This window comes from Astyanax mexicanus, chromosome 20, assembly GCF_023375975.1.
Source record: "Astyanax mexicanus isolate ESR-SI-001 chromosome 20, AstMex3_surface, whole genome shotgun sequence".
NCBI lineage: Eukaryota > Metazoa > Chordata > Actinopteri > Characiformes > Acestrorhamphidae > Astyanax > Astyanax mexicanus.
The window spans coordinates 35,229,248-35,247,696 of record NC_064427.1 but is presented as its reverse complement, the minus strand read 5'-3'; the positions used below and the strand labels follow the sequence as shown (position 1 = coordinate 35,247,696).

The 18,449-nt window shown below is 36.8% G+C and overlaps 1 protein-coding gene across 2 annotated transcripts in view; it reads left to right on the top strand.

Moving 5' to 3' along the window:
- kcnj6 (potassium inwardly rectifying channel subfamily J member 6) overlaps positions 1 to 10,717 on the top strand; it is a 102,738-nt gene extending 92,021 nt beyond the window's left edge. For both annotated transcript variants that reach the window (XM_022681416.2, XM_007247282.4), the window contains one exon: positions 878 to 10,717. In XM_022681416.2, the coding sequence (XP_022537137.2) occupies positions 878 to 1,221 (344 nt within the window). In that variant the 3' untranslated portion in view covers positions 1,222 to 10,717. The remainder of the gene's footprint in view (positions 1 to 877) is intronic.
- The last annotated feature ends 7,732 nt before the right edge of the window (positions 10,718 to 18,449 follow it).

Below are 18,449 nucleotides of genomic sequence, written 5' to 3'. Positions count from 1 at the left end.
TGTAATTTTACTTCTTTAAAAAGATCAAAAATCAAGGAAATCCTACCTAGTGCTGCTTTAAGTTACTCAAAGCTTCCAAACACCACAGAGATAATTTACAAAATATCAGCGGATTAAATGTCTCACAGCATTTTGTTGTTTCTTTTATTATCAATAAAAAAACGAATAATTTAATTGTTTTAATCTTGTATTATCCCATTCATTTCTGATATTTTAAGTTTTTTTCTGTATTGTCATTTTAGTATCGTTATTGAGATTTTGAGGCAGGTATCATATTGAAAGTGTTGTGACAAAACTAATTGCCTTGTTATGAATTAACAAAAGTTTACAATAAAAACTGTATCACTATTAAACTGCGTCTTCTATCAAAACAAAATCAACAAAATGAAATATTTGTTCGAAGGATAAATACCAAATGATTTTCCTTTACCACTTTTTTCACCACTGAATGAGTAAAATAGCCCAAATCTATTTTTTGCTTAAATATTTTTAAAGATAAAGTGATTTTTGTATACCCAGTGTGGGTCTTCTGCTGCCTTTAGATATATGATATGATATGATATGATATGATATGATATAAACAGGTAATTGTTCAATATAAATTATTCTGTCTTTACTTATATGGCTAAACAGCAAAAGTGTATATTTTGCCCTTTTTAGCTAAATATTTTGGTTGCCACATATTTGATGCAACCCTAAAATTTACCCTTTTAATTTCCTGTTATTTAACACTGCTTTAGCATTTGCATTCTAAAAATACTGTGTATAGCATTACTACGCTGATTGTCATGATGTGGTTAATAATTCGAATGTGTCAACATTAAAATATAGAGTTCCTAATGCGTGTTTCTTCCTGTGTGTGTTTGCGTCTCCTCAGGAATGACGTGCCAGGCGCGCAGTTCATACGTGGCCAGTGAGATCAAGTGGGGCTACCGTTTCACGCCCGTGCTGACGCTGGAGGATGGCTTCTACGAGGTGGACTACAACAGCTTCCACGAGATCTACGAGACCAACACGCCGAGCTGCAGCGCACGCGAGCTGGCCGAGATGAGCGCCCGTGCCCGCCTGCCGCTCACCTGGAGCGTGGCCAGCAGACTGAGCCAGCAGGGCCTGTTGGACTCGCGTGATGAGGAGCAGGAGAAGGAGAAGAGTGGAGAGGGCCAGGAGCAAGCCGAGCGCAACGGAGACATTGCCAACATGGAGAACGAGTCCAAAGTGTAGAGCGGAGGAGCACACGGGCCATGCAGAGGGCCACTTCTTACTTTCACACAAACACTCTTTATCTCTCTCTCTGTCTCTCTTTCAGGGGTACTCAGTTCAGAGTCCAGCAGAGTTTGGTAAAAATTACAAACAGTGTCTGTAGATTCATGTTAAACAATACGACTCTATATAGTATCTAATCCCATATAGTAACTTTAGTTGAACCAGTAATAAAGGGTACACCACTGTGCTGATCAGGTACTTGCCAGGTAAGGATTACACCAGTCTTCTCAGAACATTCCTGTCCATGGCCCAGTTTCCCCAAAAGCATTAAAAAAACTCTTTAAAGTTCAGCCCATTTTAGCCCTAACTAAACATTTAAAAACAGAGAATAACAATGCTGAAACTCTGTGACTGCAGGGGGCATAGGTCCAATCCACAGACAGTAATGGCTCACTGGATTGATGTAATATGAAAATAGTTTGCATAAGAGTTCTCATTCAGCTCCTCCAAAGTTACATAGTGCAGTAGTGACATTCTGAATCCAGGATGGCAATGAAAGAGACACCATTCTCCCAAAGTCAGTGGACCCTCAAAATGACAAAATCATTTAAGGCATAAATGCTACACAAAATTTCTTAATTATCCTGTTGCACCAAAAATCGTCACAAACTTTTCCATTTTTACTATTCAAAACCATCATTTGTTTAGTGTGCAGCTAAAATGCACATCCAGTTCATTAAAAATTGGACTAAAATCCATCCAGTAGAGGGAGCCAAAAAAACACTGACAAAATCATGCCGATGGTGAAGGAAGTCATAATAATGAACATACAGGGCTCAGAGTGGTCCAGTGGGCTAAGCGATGCCACTATGATCAGGAAATCGCCGGTTCGAATCCTGTTCATGTAGCTTGCCATCGGCAACTGGAGCTTTGTTCTCTCTGGGTGGGTAGATGGCCCTCTCTCTCTCTCCCCACATCACTCCAAAGGGTGATGTTGATCAGTGTTGGTAATGCATCTGTGAGCTGATGTATCGGAACAGAGTTGCTGCGTTTTCTGCTGTGATGCTGTGATGCTACTATACTGCATCAGCAGCAGTATAAAAAAGAGATGGTGTCTGACTTCACATGTATCAGAGGAGATATGTGCTAGTCTTCACCCTCCTGGTGTGTTAGGGCATCACTAGTGATAGGGAGAGTCCTGGGGTGAATGGGGTTGGTAATTGGCCGTGTAAACTGGAGAGAAAATGGGAAAAAAAATAGAAATAAAGTTATATAATGAACCTACAAGCAAAATAGATGGCAGAGGCAAAAATAGGCAAAAAAGGTGTGCCAGCTGTATCAACGACAGTGTAAAATGTAAAAAGGATCCAGACTTATCTTTCCATGTGAGTTTCTACTTCAAATGCATAAATATGAATGAATTAAATGCAGAGTTACTTGCATATTGCATACAAAATCTGCAATATCAATATCAAAAAAAGTCTGATACTGTATATTGATACTTAGTACCAGTCAAAACTTTGAACACACCTTCTCATCCAATTTCTTTATTTAATTTATTTTCTACACTGTATATTAATATTAAAGACATGAAAACAATTAAGGGGCACATATGGAATTACGTAGTAAACAAAAAAATGTTTAGCCACCAAAATCCCCTGACTTAAACCCAACTGAGGAAGAAAACGCAGAAGCTATTGTTCAGCACCTACAGGAACTTTTTAAGACGCTGAGAAAACTATTCCAGGTGACTCTACCTCATGAAGCCACTGAGAAAATATGTGTGCAAGTGTAAGAGTGTGCAAAAGTATTTGACCCCTTTTGTTTACAAAATAATTTAGCATGTGTATTAGATTTACAATGTAAAATATCATTAAAAGAAGGAAACACACTGACTGAAAGAGGTGTGTCCAAAGGTTTGACTGGTGCTGCATTTTACTGTATGGCGCATCACAGGTAAATTACCTGTAAGTAATATCCAAACTGTGCTAGACTAAGACCCTCCAAGAGATGAGCTGAAGACCCCTGCTCTCACTTAAACACACACACACAAACACACACATACACGTCTCTCTGTCTGCCTCTGCTCTGCGTAGCCGGACACAGGTCTGAGACCAGCTCAGGAAAGAGCCCCTGCAAAGTTGGGCGGAGCACTTGGCCCTCCTCCCTCTCTCTCTCTTACTCTCTCGCCCTTTCCTTTGCTCTCTCTCTCTCTCTCTCCCTCCCTGCCTACCCTGCCCCAAAGAGACTTGACATCAGACGGACTCAGAGGCTTGGGAAACTGCATGGTTTCGAATAATTTTTTTCTTAAAGATAAAACAATAATATTATTTTCAGATTTTTAATTGAAAGATGAAAAAAACTATATATGTATATGAATATATAGATATATTCTAGGGCATTTGCATTTGTATTTTTTGTATATATATTTCAATAATCGCTTTTGTTTTCGAGATGAGTGAATATTTGACAGGAGGTTGTTTGATACTACATTGATTTGGACCAGGTCTGTATATTCTGCCTTTTGAAAGAGAATTTCTTTACCTTTTGGGTTTTCAGATAATATATATAAATATATATATGTTAATATATATTTATATATATGTACTTATATACGCGCATGTACAAAACGAACTCTAGTTGATTTCTCTGTATGATGTATTATGTACATAAAGGATGGTAGGTAGTTGTAGGCGAGGCACGGCTGATCTTATACTGGATGCAAAAGCTTTAGCCCGTGCTCTGGGGCCTTCCTCAGCATGAGGTTGTTACTTGGGTGCGGGGGTGGTTAGCGACGGGGAAGTGTTTGGCCCCAACTGTGCATGTCTGCTCTTAAACACGCAACCGCACGAGCTTAAAGCAACAGTTTGGTGAACAATCAAATCTGCAAGTTTCCACCTTACCTCAGGTGCTGTCAGTGTCCAGGACAGGTTTGGTGTCTAAAGCTTCTTTAGTTTTGCTCGGCTAATGCGGCTAATACGTTATGGAAGTACATGGCCAAGTACACTGGCATGCCACATGTCATGGGACAAGAACTAGTATCATTGAAATATCCCATGAAGCAATTTTAGCCTGATGCCACTAATCATTACTGGGCTGTGCACTGTGCGCACCAATTTTTTTTGTTACAAGTTTCAAATTAACATGGAATTTTTTCTCCAGACTTTGGTAACACTTTTCAATAATGGTCACAAATAACGGTAGCTATGACAGTAATAAATATTATTCAAACTTATTATTAATTTACACAAGTTAAGACATTATTAAACATTACAAAATTTTAATGCTTAAGAATGTTGTAAATAATACTGAATTGAGACCTTAGCTAAAATGTTGTAATGATGTATGATATCTTAACTAGTGTCGATTAATAATTACCGTATTATGTGGAGTATAAAGAACACGTCAAAAAACGTCATATTTTTTGCAGTATTTTTTATACATAAGAGGCATTAAGCGGCACTAGTAAGAATACATCCTTGATGTGTACACGGGTGTCGCCATGTTCCCCTACTAATTCTAATTCACTGGATGTTCATCTACACAGATTTCTCTCATGAAAACTGTTTATTTGTGTAAGTAAAGCGCTTCTGTTTTTTTACAGTAAGCTTAGAATTCTAATATTTTGTCCAAGGATGAGCGCTAGCCTCGGTTAACAGCGCTAGCCAGCCAGAGTTAGCAGCGCTAGCCAGCCAGAGTTAGCAGCGCTAGCCAGCCAGAGTTAGCAGCGCTAGCCAGCCGTGGTTAGACTGAGGAACCCTGAGTGTTCCGGTTACCCAGGGTGCTATCCGCTAGCGGTTCATCCGACGTAGGTTGTTTCATCACAGTAAACATGCAGACTACAGTCTACAGATATACTCACCTCTGAAGGGCAAAAGAGCTAGTGCTGCAGTTAACAGCTAATGCTAATGCTACTCCAGCCTGAGCGCTGGGGAAACTTAACTGAAACTTCTGTATGACGCTGCAGTGCAGTGGCTTTACTGCTCCTTACAACCTGACTGGTAAAATTCATACATAAAATTAAATACATTTTTGTGTGCCATATAGTTAAAAAAATATTGTAGTTGAGACATACTGTTGTCAGTACTGTTATACCCTTTTTGGAAAGTGTTATCCAAACTTTTAGTGTTTGTATTTAATCAAAAATGGCAATTCCTTGTTCATTTGCCAGGATTTTGTCTACAGCATTCACACTTTAACCTTTTCTCATTTATTTCGCAATTACATTCATAGCTTAGCTAAAAGAGATTGTGTAAAATAAGAATTAGCTTTAGCAGAACTGCACACCTTTAGCATACAGGCTGCAACTGTTGCTTGTAGTTGTATTTTTTAAGACCTCAAGCTGCATCAAGCTGTTCCGTCATCTGAAATAGACCTGCTGATGTGGTTTTTGACACTGTATGACTGGTTTTTCACTACTGTCTTTAAAAAACTTTTCTTTAAAAAAAAAAAAAAAAACCTTCCATAGCATAACAGTCGTAGCAGCTATCTTTAGTCTGGATTTTGCCTATTCTTTTGTTTTTAATTTTAATAGCAGCATGTTTTTTAGCAGGGATACAGTGTTAGAAACCACATAAGCAGGTCAACTTAAGATTATGTTACCAGTGGAAATGTAGTTAGATAGGTAGGTAGATATATAGTTTGCATAATGCTTAGACAGACAGTTAGACTTGATAGAGGCTAATGCTGCATTCTGTTTACCTCACAACCAAGTTGTCTGCATTTCAGTTAAACATTCAGATATCAGCTATCATTGTTAGCATTGTGTTAGGCCACCCCTAGTTGATAACAGTGTATTATGCAGGATTTTGCACATCCAAACACTATAGAAAACTATCCACAGAAGCTGCACAGTACTGTGTAGTTTTTAACACTACTGCTGTTATTACTGGTAATGTGCAGCGCAGCCATCCCAGCTAACAATTTTTGTTTAGTAGAACATTTTGTGAATGTTACAGTTAACATTCTTATAACGTTCAATTTGTCCAGTTTTCAGGATCGCTGTAGAACAATGTTTTTTTAAACATTCTGGTAACCCCACTGCAATGGCACTTAATTTTTTTTTTTGTTTGCTTGTTTTGGGAATGTTACTTTTACATTTCCAAAATGTTTAACTATTCGTCTAGTTGTGAATGTTATGTGAAAAATGTTCTATTAACATTGTGTTGTTCATTCTTGGAACATTATTTCTGTAATGTTACAAGCTAACCTTTCAGGAACCTTTTTTAAAATATTGATCAACGTTCCTTTAATGTTCTCTGTTAGCTGGGATCTTAAATTCTAAACTTTATTTTTTATTTACTGGATCCCGATTAGCTGGGGCAGATGCCCCTGGGGTCCTAATGTTGGTGAGACTCTCCCAATTTTCCAACTAGTAGGAAATCTGACCTGGAGGAGCGCACAAGGTAAAATGTCCTGTTTGAAATGAGGCAATTCTGACATCCAAGCTCAAATGGGTGCTTCCATTACTTCTTGGCTATATTAGCTTTGCAGGTTCAATGCAAACTAAAGAAGCAAACTCCAGTCACAAATAAAATATATGTCTTGGTTGATTGACTACATTTGGAGTAAAAGACAAAGTAGAAAGTCAAGGATGTTTAATTCTGTCACCAAACTCTTCCTTTAAGCACCCCTTTTAGACTTTGTTTACTTTGCGACCATAGTTTACCCCTGTCTTGGCAGACTCTTGATACTTCGCACCTTTAACTTTCGAACAGAAGGCTGGAGAGAGTTTGCTGTGTGTGTGTGTGTGTGTGTGTGTGTGTCTGCATGCATGCGAGTGTATGTGCCCTCGGCCTCAGGTGCTGTGCGAGTGTGGATCTCCCAGATGACTCATGGTGTGCTGTTTGCACATGTTCTCCCTGAAGACTGAGGAATATTTTCTATTTTAATTGTCATTTTTGTCATCTGGCAGACGCAGCCATACGAGGAAAACGTTTTCCCCTTCACTAACAGCGGGGCTGAGCTTGAGTCGGCCCTCTTCTAGGCTCTTTTACTCCTCAATAGACGCTCTACACAATGAAAAAAAAAAACAGAACACATTGCCAAACATATTTGCAGTATATGCCTAAGCCAATGCTACACTTTTCTCTACATTTTGGGAATCATACCTCACTCTCTTACAGACACCTTTAGGTCTTCTCAAACGTTCACTTCCCTCTTGAACCCACACTGGACGCAAGAAACCAAAGAGACCGACCCCTGATCTCTAAAGCAATCAGTAGGAGTAGGATCGAGTGGAAGCAGTGTTTCGTTTACCAAGTCATTTAAACTTCATCTGCAACAGTCTGCAGATTTAAACCCTTATTTTCCGCTTTTTTAACAGAACAATGAATAAATCTGTAATGGATGAAACTAGTGTTACACCGTCTTCTTCAGAATCATGTTACAACAGCCGCCACTGATAGTGGCTGATTTTGCTATTAACCTCAAAGAAAATAGATCAACTTAGCAGGCCACAGAACATTAGGAAGGCCACTGAGAGATACAATGAAGTATTAGGAGGTAGTTTGAAATCTGTAACATACAGAAGAAGTCTTGTATCTTTAGCATTTCAATACTCTTTATATGCATCTTTGACCTATTAGGAAAGTTGGGCAATATCACAAAAAATGCTAACATTCATGTTTTAAAGAAAGCTTCAATTCCACTGATTTTTCAAATTTCAGTAAAATTAAGTATTTCTGATGGAAACAAGGTCATTCTGAGCGGTTTAATAGGCTACAGTATGCGGATACGCTAACATGCCAAAAGTAATGGGACAGGAACTATTATCCCAACAAGTGTCCCATGATTTTTGCCATGTGAATGTGCCACTGCCTGTGAGGTTTAATGCATTGAATGTGAATGTCTTTTTGCACAGACAGTTCTAGCCAGACACCGCCGGTCATGATCATTACCACCCACTGTGTTGTTGTGACTGTCCACTGTGGGTGGTAATGCCTTCTATGGCATATTGCCGGTACACATGAGACAACGTAGAACATCCAAGGAATGTTAAATGCCTGCACAACATCGAAAAAAATCAAATGCCAGGCTGTCAAGCCTCGATAAAACACCAAAAATTCAAGTCGCCTTGCCAAACACTGAGTATGCTGGTCAGTGTTCAAACTCACTAACTAGATAACCCAACCTCACAACTTATACAGGTGCAGGTATTCCCAAGCTCTTCCCTTAGGTAACACTTGAACAACATTTGTATCACATGACTGACTAGAGTATGTTTATCTAGAATATAGAATTTAACAACAAACCATTCTACTCAATGACTTTGATCACATCCAAACCAGTTCATTATGCTGAAACACTGATCTAAAAAATCTGTGGAATTAAGCTTTAAAATATGTTCACAATAATTATCCTGCAAGTACATTTATCAATGACTATCTGCTATCGTTTTGGGACATCTAGCTTTTAGTTTTGTTTTGCTGTTTTGTAATAATTTAAGGTTGTACACATTTTAATAGCCTTGCTGTGATTTTTGCACTAATCAACTCATAAACCTTTTGGAGATTTGCAATCACATTTGGGCCGCAAAAACTTCAATGTGTGTTTTTAAAATATACTTTTCATATTGTTTGCAACAAAAGCAGTTATTTCATGTTAAAGGTGCCCTAAAATGTAAAAAAATATTTTTGCTAGTTCAAAACATGCCATCAGCTTGAGAAAGATGAGAAGAGGAAGACTCTGAGAAATTTGGGCTGGTGTTCGAACAGCTTCAACTTGTCATAGAAAGTAAGCCCCCCTGTCCCATAATCAGAGTCAGGGAGGAGATATAACAGTTACAGGGACTAAATGGGGTGGTGGAGGGAAACTTGTCATGATAAATAAGAGAAGTCCAGAGGAGTTGTAGGATGTTAGTAAAGAAAGGGGAGGAGCTTCAGGCGGCATGTTCCTCCTCTCAAAACTTAGTTATACAGGCATAGATAAAAATTATGTAAGCTTGATATATAGCAGTGTGTCATCTTTCAAATTCAAATTTGACATAACCAATACATTAACCAGCATTTTAAGCTGGACTAGTTGCAAAAACCTTAAAGTGTTTTTAAAGAGTGTAGATTTATTCACATTAACATACACTATATTTGCCCTAGTTCACTATGTTAGCACTATAACAGACAACAGCCAATTGATTCATTGAGATTACGGTGCTCCAGTTATTGTTGTTGTCTTCTGAGACATGAACTAGCCTTGCTATGTAAATAGGCATCAGCAGCCAGAGTCTGAGAGAGAGAGAGAGCACAATTAGCTTTGCTTTCTCTGGGTGGGTAGATGGCGGGTCAGCACAGGTGTCTGTTAGCTGATGTATCAGAGCTGGAGTGCTGCACTTTCCTCTGAGTGAACTAAATGGCTACCGGGTGATGCTGCATCAGCAGCAGTTGGTAAAGAAGCTGTAGCTGACCACATGCATTGGAGGAGGCATGTGCTAGCCTGCACTTCTCCTAGTGTTAGTCCTGTTGAGTGGGAAAAAATAGATAAAAGTCTGTTCAAATGCAATTTATCAAGTGATACAAATGGTATTTCTAAGGTTCCACTACTCAAAAGCCATATATTTCTTCAACTAGCTAATCACACACTGTACTAACAGGATTATTCAATTAGTCTGGATAGTTACTAAACATATACAATTACAATTTTTAGTTACTGTGCAAAAAAACAAAGCTATGCTAAACTAAGCTATGTTATGTGGCTTCTGTGTCAGATATTGCAGAACTTGTCTTTAATATGATTATAAATAATGTATGTGTGTAAAACGATGATCTATCTACAATTAAAATACAAAAAAAAGGCTATTGCATTTAATGGCACCTTTATAAACCAATACATCAAACAGAAAGATAGTTGTCCCCAAATGTTTAACAGCAGTATGGTTCAACACCCACAGAGAGAGAAAGAGATAAAGAGAGAATGAATGAGGGCATCGATTTGAGCACTTTTAGGAGAAGACAGTTTGTGAGGCTGTGAGGAAGTTAAGCTTCTCTCTGTCCTTCCTCTGGGAGCGAGTGGAGAGGTGTTGTGCGCTGTAGCTCCAGCAGCGTACTTTATAAATGCTGAAGTGCCCTTTAAACCTGCTCCTCCTGCTCCTCCACACACCCAGCAACCCCGCTCCCTTCATACACAAGCCATCCAGAGGAGGAGAGCAGCCCCACACACACCACACACACACAACAGCCCCCCAATTCACTCAGCCCAGACACTGAGGTTCTTCTCCATCAGGTCCTCCTCTCATCCTCACACACACACATACTCTGGCTCCTCCGTTTCTCTGTTAGGGAGAAGTGCTACGTCAGGAACACCGAGCATACTTTTACCTTTAGTTCCTTCATTCTGTTTTTCCTTTAGATACTGATTTTTAAACTCTTTAACTAAGAAGCCATAATATGGTACGATATTCATATTTAGTGTTTCTAGAGATATGTCATCCTGATTTTGTTGTTGTTGATTTATAAATGCTCTGTGTCACAAGAGACTCATGAAATAAACCATATCTAAATATTCCTTTGAATTTGTTAAAGATTATAGTGTTCTGTCTTTATTTATAAAAAAAAGGGTGATGAACATCGTTCCAATCTACAAATCATCTAAAGTGTCATGGTGGAAAATAAAATAAAAAATAAATGAAAATTGATTAAATTGAGGGAAAGCTTTGTTACATTGAAGTAACAATTTCTTAAATAAAAAAAATGACTTAAAATAAATTAATTATTTAGAACATAGAGGAAACAATTTATTACACTGAGGTAACATAGAGGTAATAATTTAATAAATTAGAGAAACAATTTATTACATTGTAAAAATAATTGTTACATAGAGGGAAAAAATTATTGCATTGTAAAAATTAATAATTACATGGAGGTAAATATAAATATAGGGGAATCATATATCACATATAGGGAACAATTTGTTAAATATACAGCTTGATTTATTACATCGAGAAAATGTTTTATTACATAGAGAGAAAAGTTTGTTAAACTGAGAGCATGGTTTATTAAATCAGGGAAATAATTTATAATTTACATTATAAATTACATTGATGGGACAGTTTATTAAAACAAGGGAATGATTTGTTAAATTAAGAGAAGGACACCCCCCCCCCCCCCCCCCCCCCCAAAAAAAAAATAAAAAAAATAAAGGGAATCTTTATATTTCTAAATTATATTTTTATATATTGATACCAGGTTGAATCTAGTTTATTTGTACGCTATGTAATGGGATTTCTTCTTTCTTCAGATTTTATTTACATTCTTCAGAAGCCTTGATTTATGTATCTTTGTTGACATTCAACAACTGGATGCAAAGAAGAGTTGATCAATGATTTTTTAGTCATTGTAGTTCTTGGAAGAATTACTCCACAAGCTAAAATCAGTTATTTGGCTAATAATTAAAGAGTGGAATATGAAATGCACTGGTGTGGATCAGAGGCACTAAATCTTTGGAGGGAAAAGGTGAGCGCCTGCGATGGCAGAGGACCCAAAATACAAGCTGTTTCTTTACAGGTAAGGAAATTACACAGGTATGTTTTTCACAATGTGTTTCATAATATTACACTATGTTTTATTATAATATACAGTGGCATGCAAATGTTTGAGTATGGTCCAAATTTGTGGAACTGTCTTCAGCAGCCAGCCAGCTTTTAAAAACTTTTTGCACTCAGTTAAGCCTCTTTACTTCTTATTTGGATATATTTGCCCAATTCTTCCTGTCCAAAAATGGTTATTAAGGTTTTAAGGTTGCTCTGTATGCACAGCGTTTTTAAGGTCTATCCACAGATTAATGTCATGTTTAGGTTGGGGCACTGTGATGGTCATGGGAAAACCTTTAATTCAGAGGTGTGTTTAGGATCATTATCCAGCAGACTGTGTGATGCTTGAACTATCCAAAGCCCTAACAAGCTAATTAAGGCCTGAAATTGTATCAGTACAACTAAAATTCTCTTGGATATTTTTGTCACAGGCTAACAAGCTAACTGCTAACAACAAAGACCAATAACATTAATTAACAGGACAGCAAGCTAACTGCTAACAACACAAACCAATAACATTAACTAACAGGACAGCAAGCTAACTGCTAACAACACAAACCAATAACAGTAACTAACAGGACAGCAAGCTAACTGCTAACAACGCAAACCAATAACATTAACTAACAGGACAGCAAGCTAACTGCTAACAACACAAACCAATAACATTAGCTAACAGAATACAAGCTAAGCGCTAACAGCACAGTCTAATAACATAAGCTAACAAGCGAAGCGCTAACAGCACAGTCCAATAATGTTAGCTAACAGGTTAACAAGCTATCCGCTAACAGGACAGACTGGTAATGTTAGCTAACAGAATAACAAACTAACTGCTTACAGCACAGGCCAATAACATTAGCAAACAGGATAACAAGCTATCGGCTAACAGCACAGGCCAATAATGTTAGGTAACAGGCTAACAAATTAACCGCTAACAGCACAGTCTAATAATGTTAGCTAACAAGCTAACCACTAACAGCACAGACTGATAGCATTAGCTAATAAGCTAACCACTAACAGCACAGACCAATACCATTAGCTAAAAGGCTAACAAGCACACCAGTAACACTACAGACTTTTAACATTAACTAAAAGGCTAACAAGCTGGGCGCTAACAGCACAGCACAGGCCAATAACATTATCTTACAGGCCAATAAACTACCCGCTTACAGCACAGACCAGTAACATTAGCTAACAGGCTAACAAGCAAACCAGTAACACTGCAGATGGATACTGTTAGTGAACAGGCTACCAAGTTAACTGCTAACAAAACAGGCTAGATAATGTTATCTAACAAGCTAACCGCTAACAGCACACTCTCATAACATTAGTTAACAAGCTAACCGCTAACAGCACAGATTAATAGCATTAGTTAACAAGCTACCCACTAACAGCACAGGCCAATAATGTTAGCTAACAGGCTAACCACTAACACTATAAACTAATAACGTTAGCTATTAGGCTAACTGCTAACACCACAGACTGATAATGTTAGCTGATGTTCCAGCTAAATGGCACATCAGACACGTGATATGTATGAAATACATTACTCATTAGAAATTATGCAACTGTAATTTCCACTGTTATAAAATATGGATCAATGTATCTCAGATCACCTCTTAATGTGGTTTGGAGGCTCACAATTAGACCCTGTTTACCCCTGGTCACTTCTTATAGCTTGAGTATAAGTATTTTATAAATATTAATACAAGCGTAAACACAAGGAGTTGGTCTGAACCACATTTGAGCCACATTATAGCTATATTTAGCTTTCAACAAACAATCAAAACTTCCAGAATAACTAAAACATCAGAAATAATTGCTGGACAACAAGCACATTTGCAGATTTTGTCCCACAAAGCAATCAAATTTCAGCCTGACTATCCAGAGATGCATTTGACTGTTAAATATAATCAAAGAGCACTTAAAATGGTTCAAGGGGCTCATCCCTAAAGTTCTCAGAGATTTAATTTGTTCAGGGAAGTGTCTGAAAACAGCTTTATATTCCCAGGGCCCTGCCTTCTCTCACTGGAATATTCTAGGAAAAAATCCATGTAATTCCCTTGACGCCATGTTTCAACCTCATTTTGCCTCAGTCATATTTTCTCAGCATGAAAAGAAGATTAATGTTTAGAAAAATACATATCCTAACATCTTTATTAATTTATTAATAGCTTGAGATAATATTTACCTAAATAAAGCTCTCTGCCTTTTACAGTCTTCTTCTGTATTCTTAACATATAGGCTATTGATGGCAACTGTCCAAACACACCAAACTTTGCTTAAACTAGGGATTAACCAAATTAAACTAAAGAAGAAAGATATATGACCATAATGCTACTCCAAACTAAATATAGGCTGCTAATATAAATATCTGTATCCTTCAATCTTCTATTTAAATGTAAATAGACTAAATATCAATTAGATCAATTAGTCTGTGATGTTAGTATGCCATACTTATGCACAAACAAAAACAGCTGCATAGCTGATTACAACTGATGTAAATGATGCCCCAGTATAAATTCATATTTCTCAAGTTATTAAAGATCTTCAGTTCGAGCACAAAAACACATTCAACATCTTATAAAGGTTCTATAAACCATTTTTCAGATTGTAAAACAACTCATGGTGTTTATGGAGGGTGTTGATATACATAAAAATCTCAACAATGATATGCAACAATTTCTGTATTGTTTTTATGTAGAGCCCTACTAATGACCAGCCATGTCATGACCCTTATTTAATCTCATTCCCACACGTTACTAAATCATGACCACAACTTAATTACCTAATTTCCACATCTTACCTTTCTTTAGATTTGTGCTACTGTAAGTTTTAAGTTTATTAAAGTGGAAATTAAAAATGTGGAACTAAACTCATCTGCTGACTTGCAAAGGAGAGCAGTTACAGATCCCTCCCTCAAAGTTTGCTGGCTAATCCTGCTGTGTAGTGCCCCATTCTCAACCAAAATGACTGAAATTACATTTCTTTAGATGATCTTTTCATACCTGCTGAGTTATGGTGCCAAATCCCATGTTTGTTTTAGGCTGGTCACAATCTTTTAATGTGACCCATATCTGAAATTCTACAGTGAAACTGATGCATATACGCAAACACATAGAGTTTCACATGAAGTTTTTGTTTCTTTCTTGCCAGAATCACAGAGCTGAATCACCACCACCTTTTTGTAAAAGTCATATCAAATCTGATCTGCCTGTTTAGAAGTGTTTTAATCACATTGTTACGAGTCAGATTATACAGCTCTGAAAAAATATAACAGACCACAAAAAAAAGATGAGTTTCTTTGATTTTACTAAACTGAAAACCTCTTGAATATAATCAAGAGGAAGATGGATGATCACAAGTCAACAAACCAAGCTGAACTGCCTGAAATTTTGCATAAAAGTTATCCAAAAGCAGTGTGTAAGACTGGTGGAGGAGAACATGATGCCAAGATGCATGAAAACTGTGATTAAAAACCAGGTTTAATCCACCAAATAGTGATTTCTGAACTCTTAAAACTTTATGAATATGAACTTGTTTCTTTGGATTATTTGAGGTCTGAAAGCTCTGAATATTTTGTTATTTCAGCCGTTTCTCATTTTCTGCAAATAAATGCTCTAAATGACAATTTTTTTTATTTGGAATTTATAACATATACCTATAAATAGCTGATTCAGAAACTGAAGTCTTTTCCAGAGCTGTTTATTGGATTTTAATACTGTGTAAAAAAAAGTGTCCCAGATCAGAAGTAAACATAATAAAATCTTTGCCACACACACTGCCACACAATTAACACCGCCATGTGATGAAATGAAATTAATTTTACATATTAAGGGAATGTAGCTAATTTTGTGGTCCTGGATCAGATGACTGAATTATATATAATATAATTTAAGCTAATATTTTTACTGTTTATGCCTTGTTATCTATGTTCATATATAACTTCTTAGCAAATATGTTCAGTATAAACAACTTTATGATGACAAACAATGCTTGAACTATACAACTTAACACAGTTTAAGGGAGTTTAAAAATAGATAGTGAGATTATTTTAAAGCAGGTGGATTTAAGTGACACACTGTTCTTTAAATAAGACCCAGAGTTATTTCTCTGGCTGCTTCATGCTGTCTGACCAGTCATTACGGCTCCGGCCTGTTGTAACAATACATGGTGGCAGCAGGGCGAGGGGTTTCTGTACCTGAGCAGAGGGGAGCTGCAGGAAAGTGCAGATACCTCCATTCATTAGCACTCGGACACTTTAACAGCGGAGAGCTGATTTTAATTAGGCCCGGGGCAGAGAGCTGGAATATCCTCTCACTCAGCAATTACAACCAACTGCTTAATTATGCGACTATATCATCAGCATGGGGTGACTCAGAGTACCTGTACTAAAAACACTGAAAGTGGAAAAGCCCAAGAACTGTGCAAAAAGGCACATTTTTCACCCTGATTAAATTATTTTATAGTAGATAAAATAATTGTATGTTAATATCCCTAAACTGATTCTTTCCCTTACTGATACTATAATAATCACAGCTTTGTATAGTAATCCTCAGAACCATACAGTAAATGACTTCTGGTCTAAAGCACACATATCTTCATTTCTTTGTAACTGATGATAAAGTAATAATATATATTTAGTAAGTGATAATATTTATTATATCTGTTTCAGAATGTCTGTGTAGTTTATAACAATAATTAATAGATGTCTGATTGAAGATCAGAGTGATCATTTCACCATGATTTCTATCTCTCTTTTGTGGTTGTTAAACAAATGACATCAAAACTGACTCTACTACAAAAATAATGAAAGGTTAAAAAAGAAAATGAACTAAATAGAAATAAATCAATACAGTTAAACAGAAACAAACAAACAAACAAAAAACGAAAAACAAAAAAGAAAGACAGAAAGAAAGGCAATGAGACAAAAACAAAGACAAAGAACAATAAAAACTAAAAAAGAAGGACAAAAAACAAAGAAGAAAGAAAAAGAAAGTAAAAAATAAGAAAGAAAAACAAAAATACAAATAAAAATATTAAAGAAGGAAAAAAAACAAAGACAAATAAAAACAATACAAAATTAAGAAAGACAAAAACAGTACGAAAGAAAGAAAGAAAAGTAAAAAAGAAAGAAAGACAAAAAGACAACTAAAAACTGTAAAAAAATAAAAAGAGACAAATAAAACCGGTTAGAAATAAAGAAAGCCAAAAAACAGTAGAAAGAAAGAAAGAAAGAAAGAAAGAAAGAAAGAAAGAAAGAAAGAAAGAAAGAAAGAAAAATTAAACAGTAAATGGTAAGAAGGACAAAAAGGCAAATGAAAACAGTAAAAAATATAGACAAAGACAAATAAAAACAATAACAAAAAAAGAAAGAAAAAAGACATAAAAACAGTAAGAAACAAAAAGAAAGAAAGAAAGAAAGAAAGAAAGAAAGAAAGAAAGAAAGAAAGAAAGACAGAAAGACAAATAAATTAACTAAAAAAAAAAAGAAATACAAATAAATAAGGAAAAGAACACATGGAAGAAAGAACAAAAAAATACAAAAAGAAAGTTAAGATATAGTAAAATAAGAAACATAAAAAGTACAAAACTAAATGAAACCAATAATAAAGAATAAAAGAGAGAGTGCAGTTTCAGACATCTGATTACGTCACACTGAGACTGATCAGCAAGCAGACAGCAGTGTCCGTGTCATCACACACACACACACACACACACACACACACACACACACACACACACACACACACACACAGAGAGAGAGAGAGAGAGAGGGAGAGAGAGAGAGAGAGAGAGAGAGAGAGAGAGAGAGAGAGAGAGAGAGAGAGAGAGTCCTGCATAAATCTACATCAGCAGCTTTGATCGTATAAAAAGTCTAAAATTATCCCAGTAATGGAGAGGTTATTCTTTCCTAATAATAAACAGCAGAGCGTCTCTCTATTCACACAGACTGGAAACAGACTGGGATTCTGTTCTGAGGAATTTAACATCAACACTACAGTCAGTCTACAGTCAGTCAGTCTCTTTTATAACTGTGTTTCACATTCTGCCAACAATGCTGTTAAATAAATAGCTGTTGGGAGAGAACACACAAACACAGTAAATCATTACTGGGCACTCAGTGATGTGGGGGCTCAGGGGCTTCACTCTGTGGACAAAGTCGCCACCTAGTGGTGTATTTTTATACCTGTGTTTTTATTAGGTATGAACAGTGGCGTCAGCAGCAGAGTTACAGCAAGTAGAAGTTTTTCAGTGTCATTAAAGTGGTTAGACTATAGTAAACCAATTTTAAAAATACAGTGTGAAATATTGAATCACCTTTATTTCACCTCGAGATTTGTGTCCAAAATTATGTAGTATCAAATGTTGTTTGGTTATATCATATTCAAAGTGAATGCAGTCATTAGAAATCTACTGCTGTTGACACAAGTAGCTAGCTTGTTATGCTAACCCAGAGACTGTAAAAAAAGATGGACGCCGTGTCGCCGTTCCCATTCATTCAATGAAAATGAAGCCAAAATCTTCCACCATGTTGGCGATTCTGACACCCGATTCTGCGCAGTAGAGACCAGAGGAGGGAGAAATACTGTGGAGAGACCGCCTACTCATTTAAATAGCCCCGCCCCTGAGGGCTGCCTCGAGGTCACAGACTGCAGAGCGGGGCGGAGCGAAGCTGACGGTCTGTTATTGGTCCCGCCCATAACCAGCCCGTTTACAATAATCA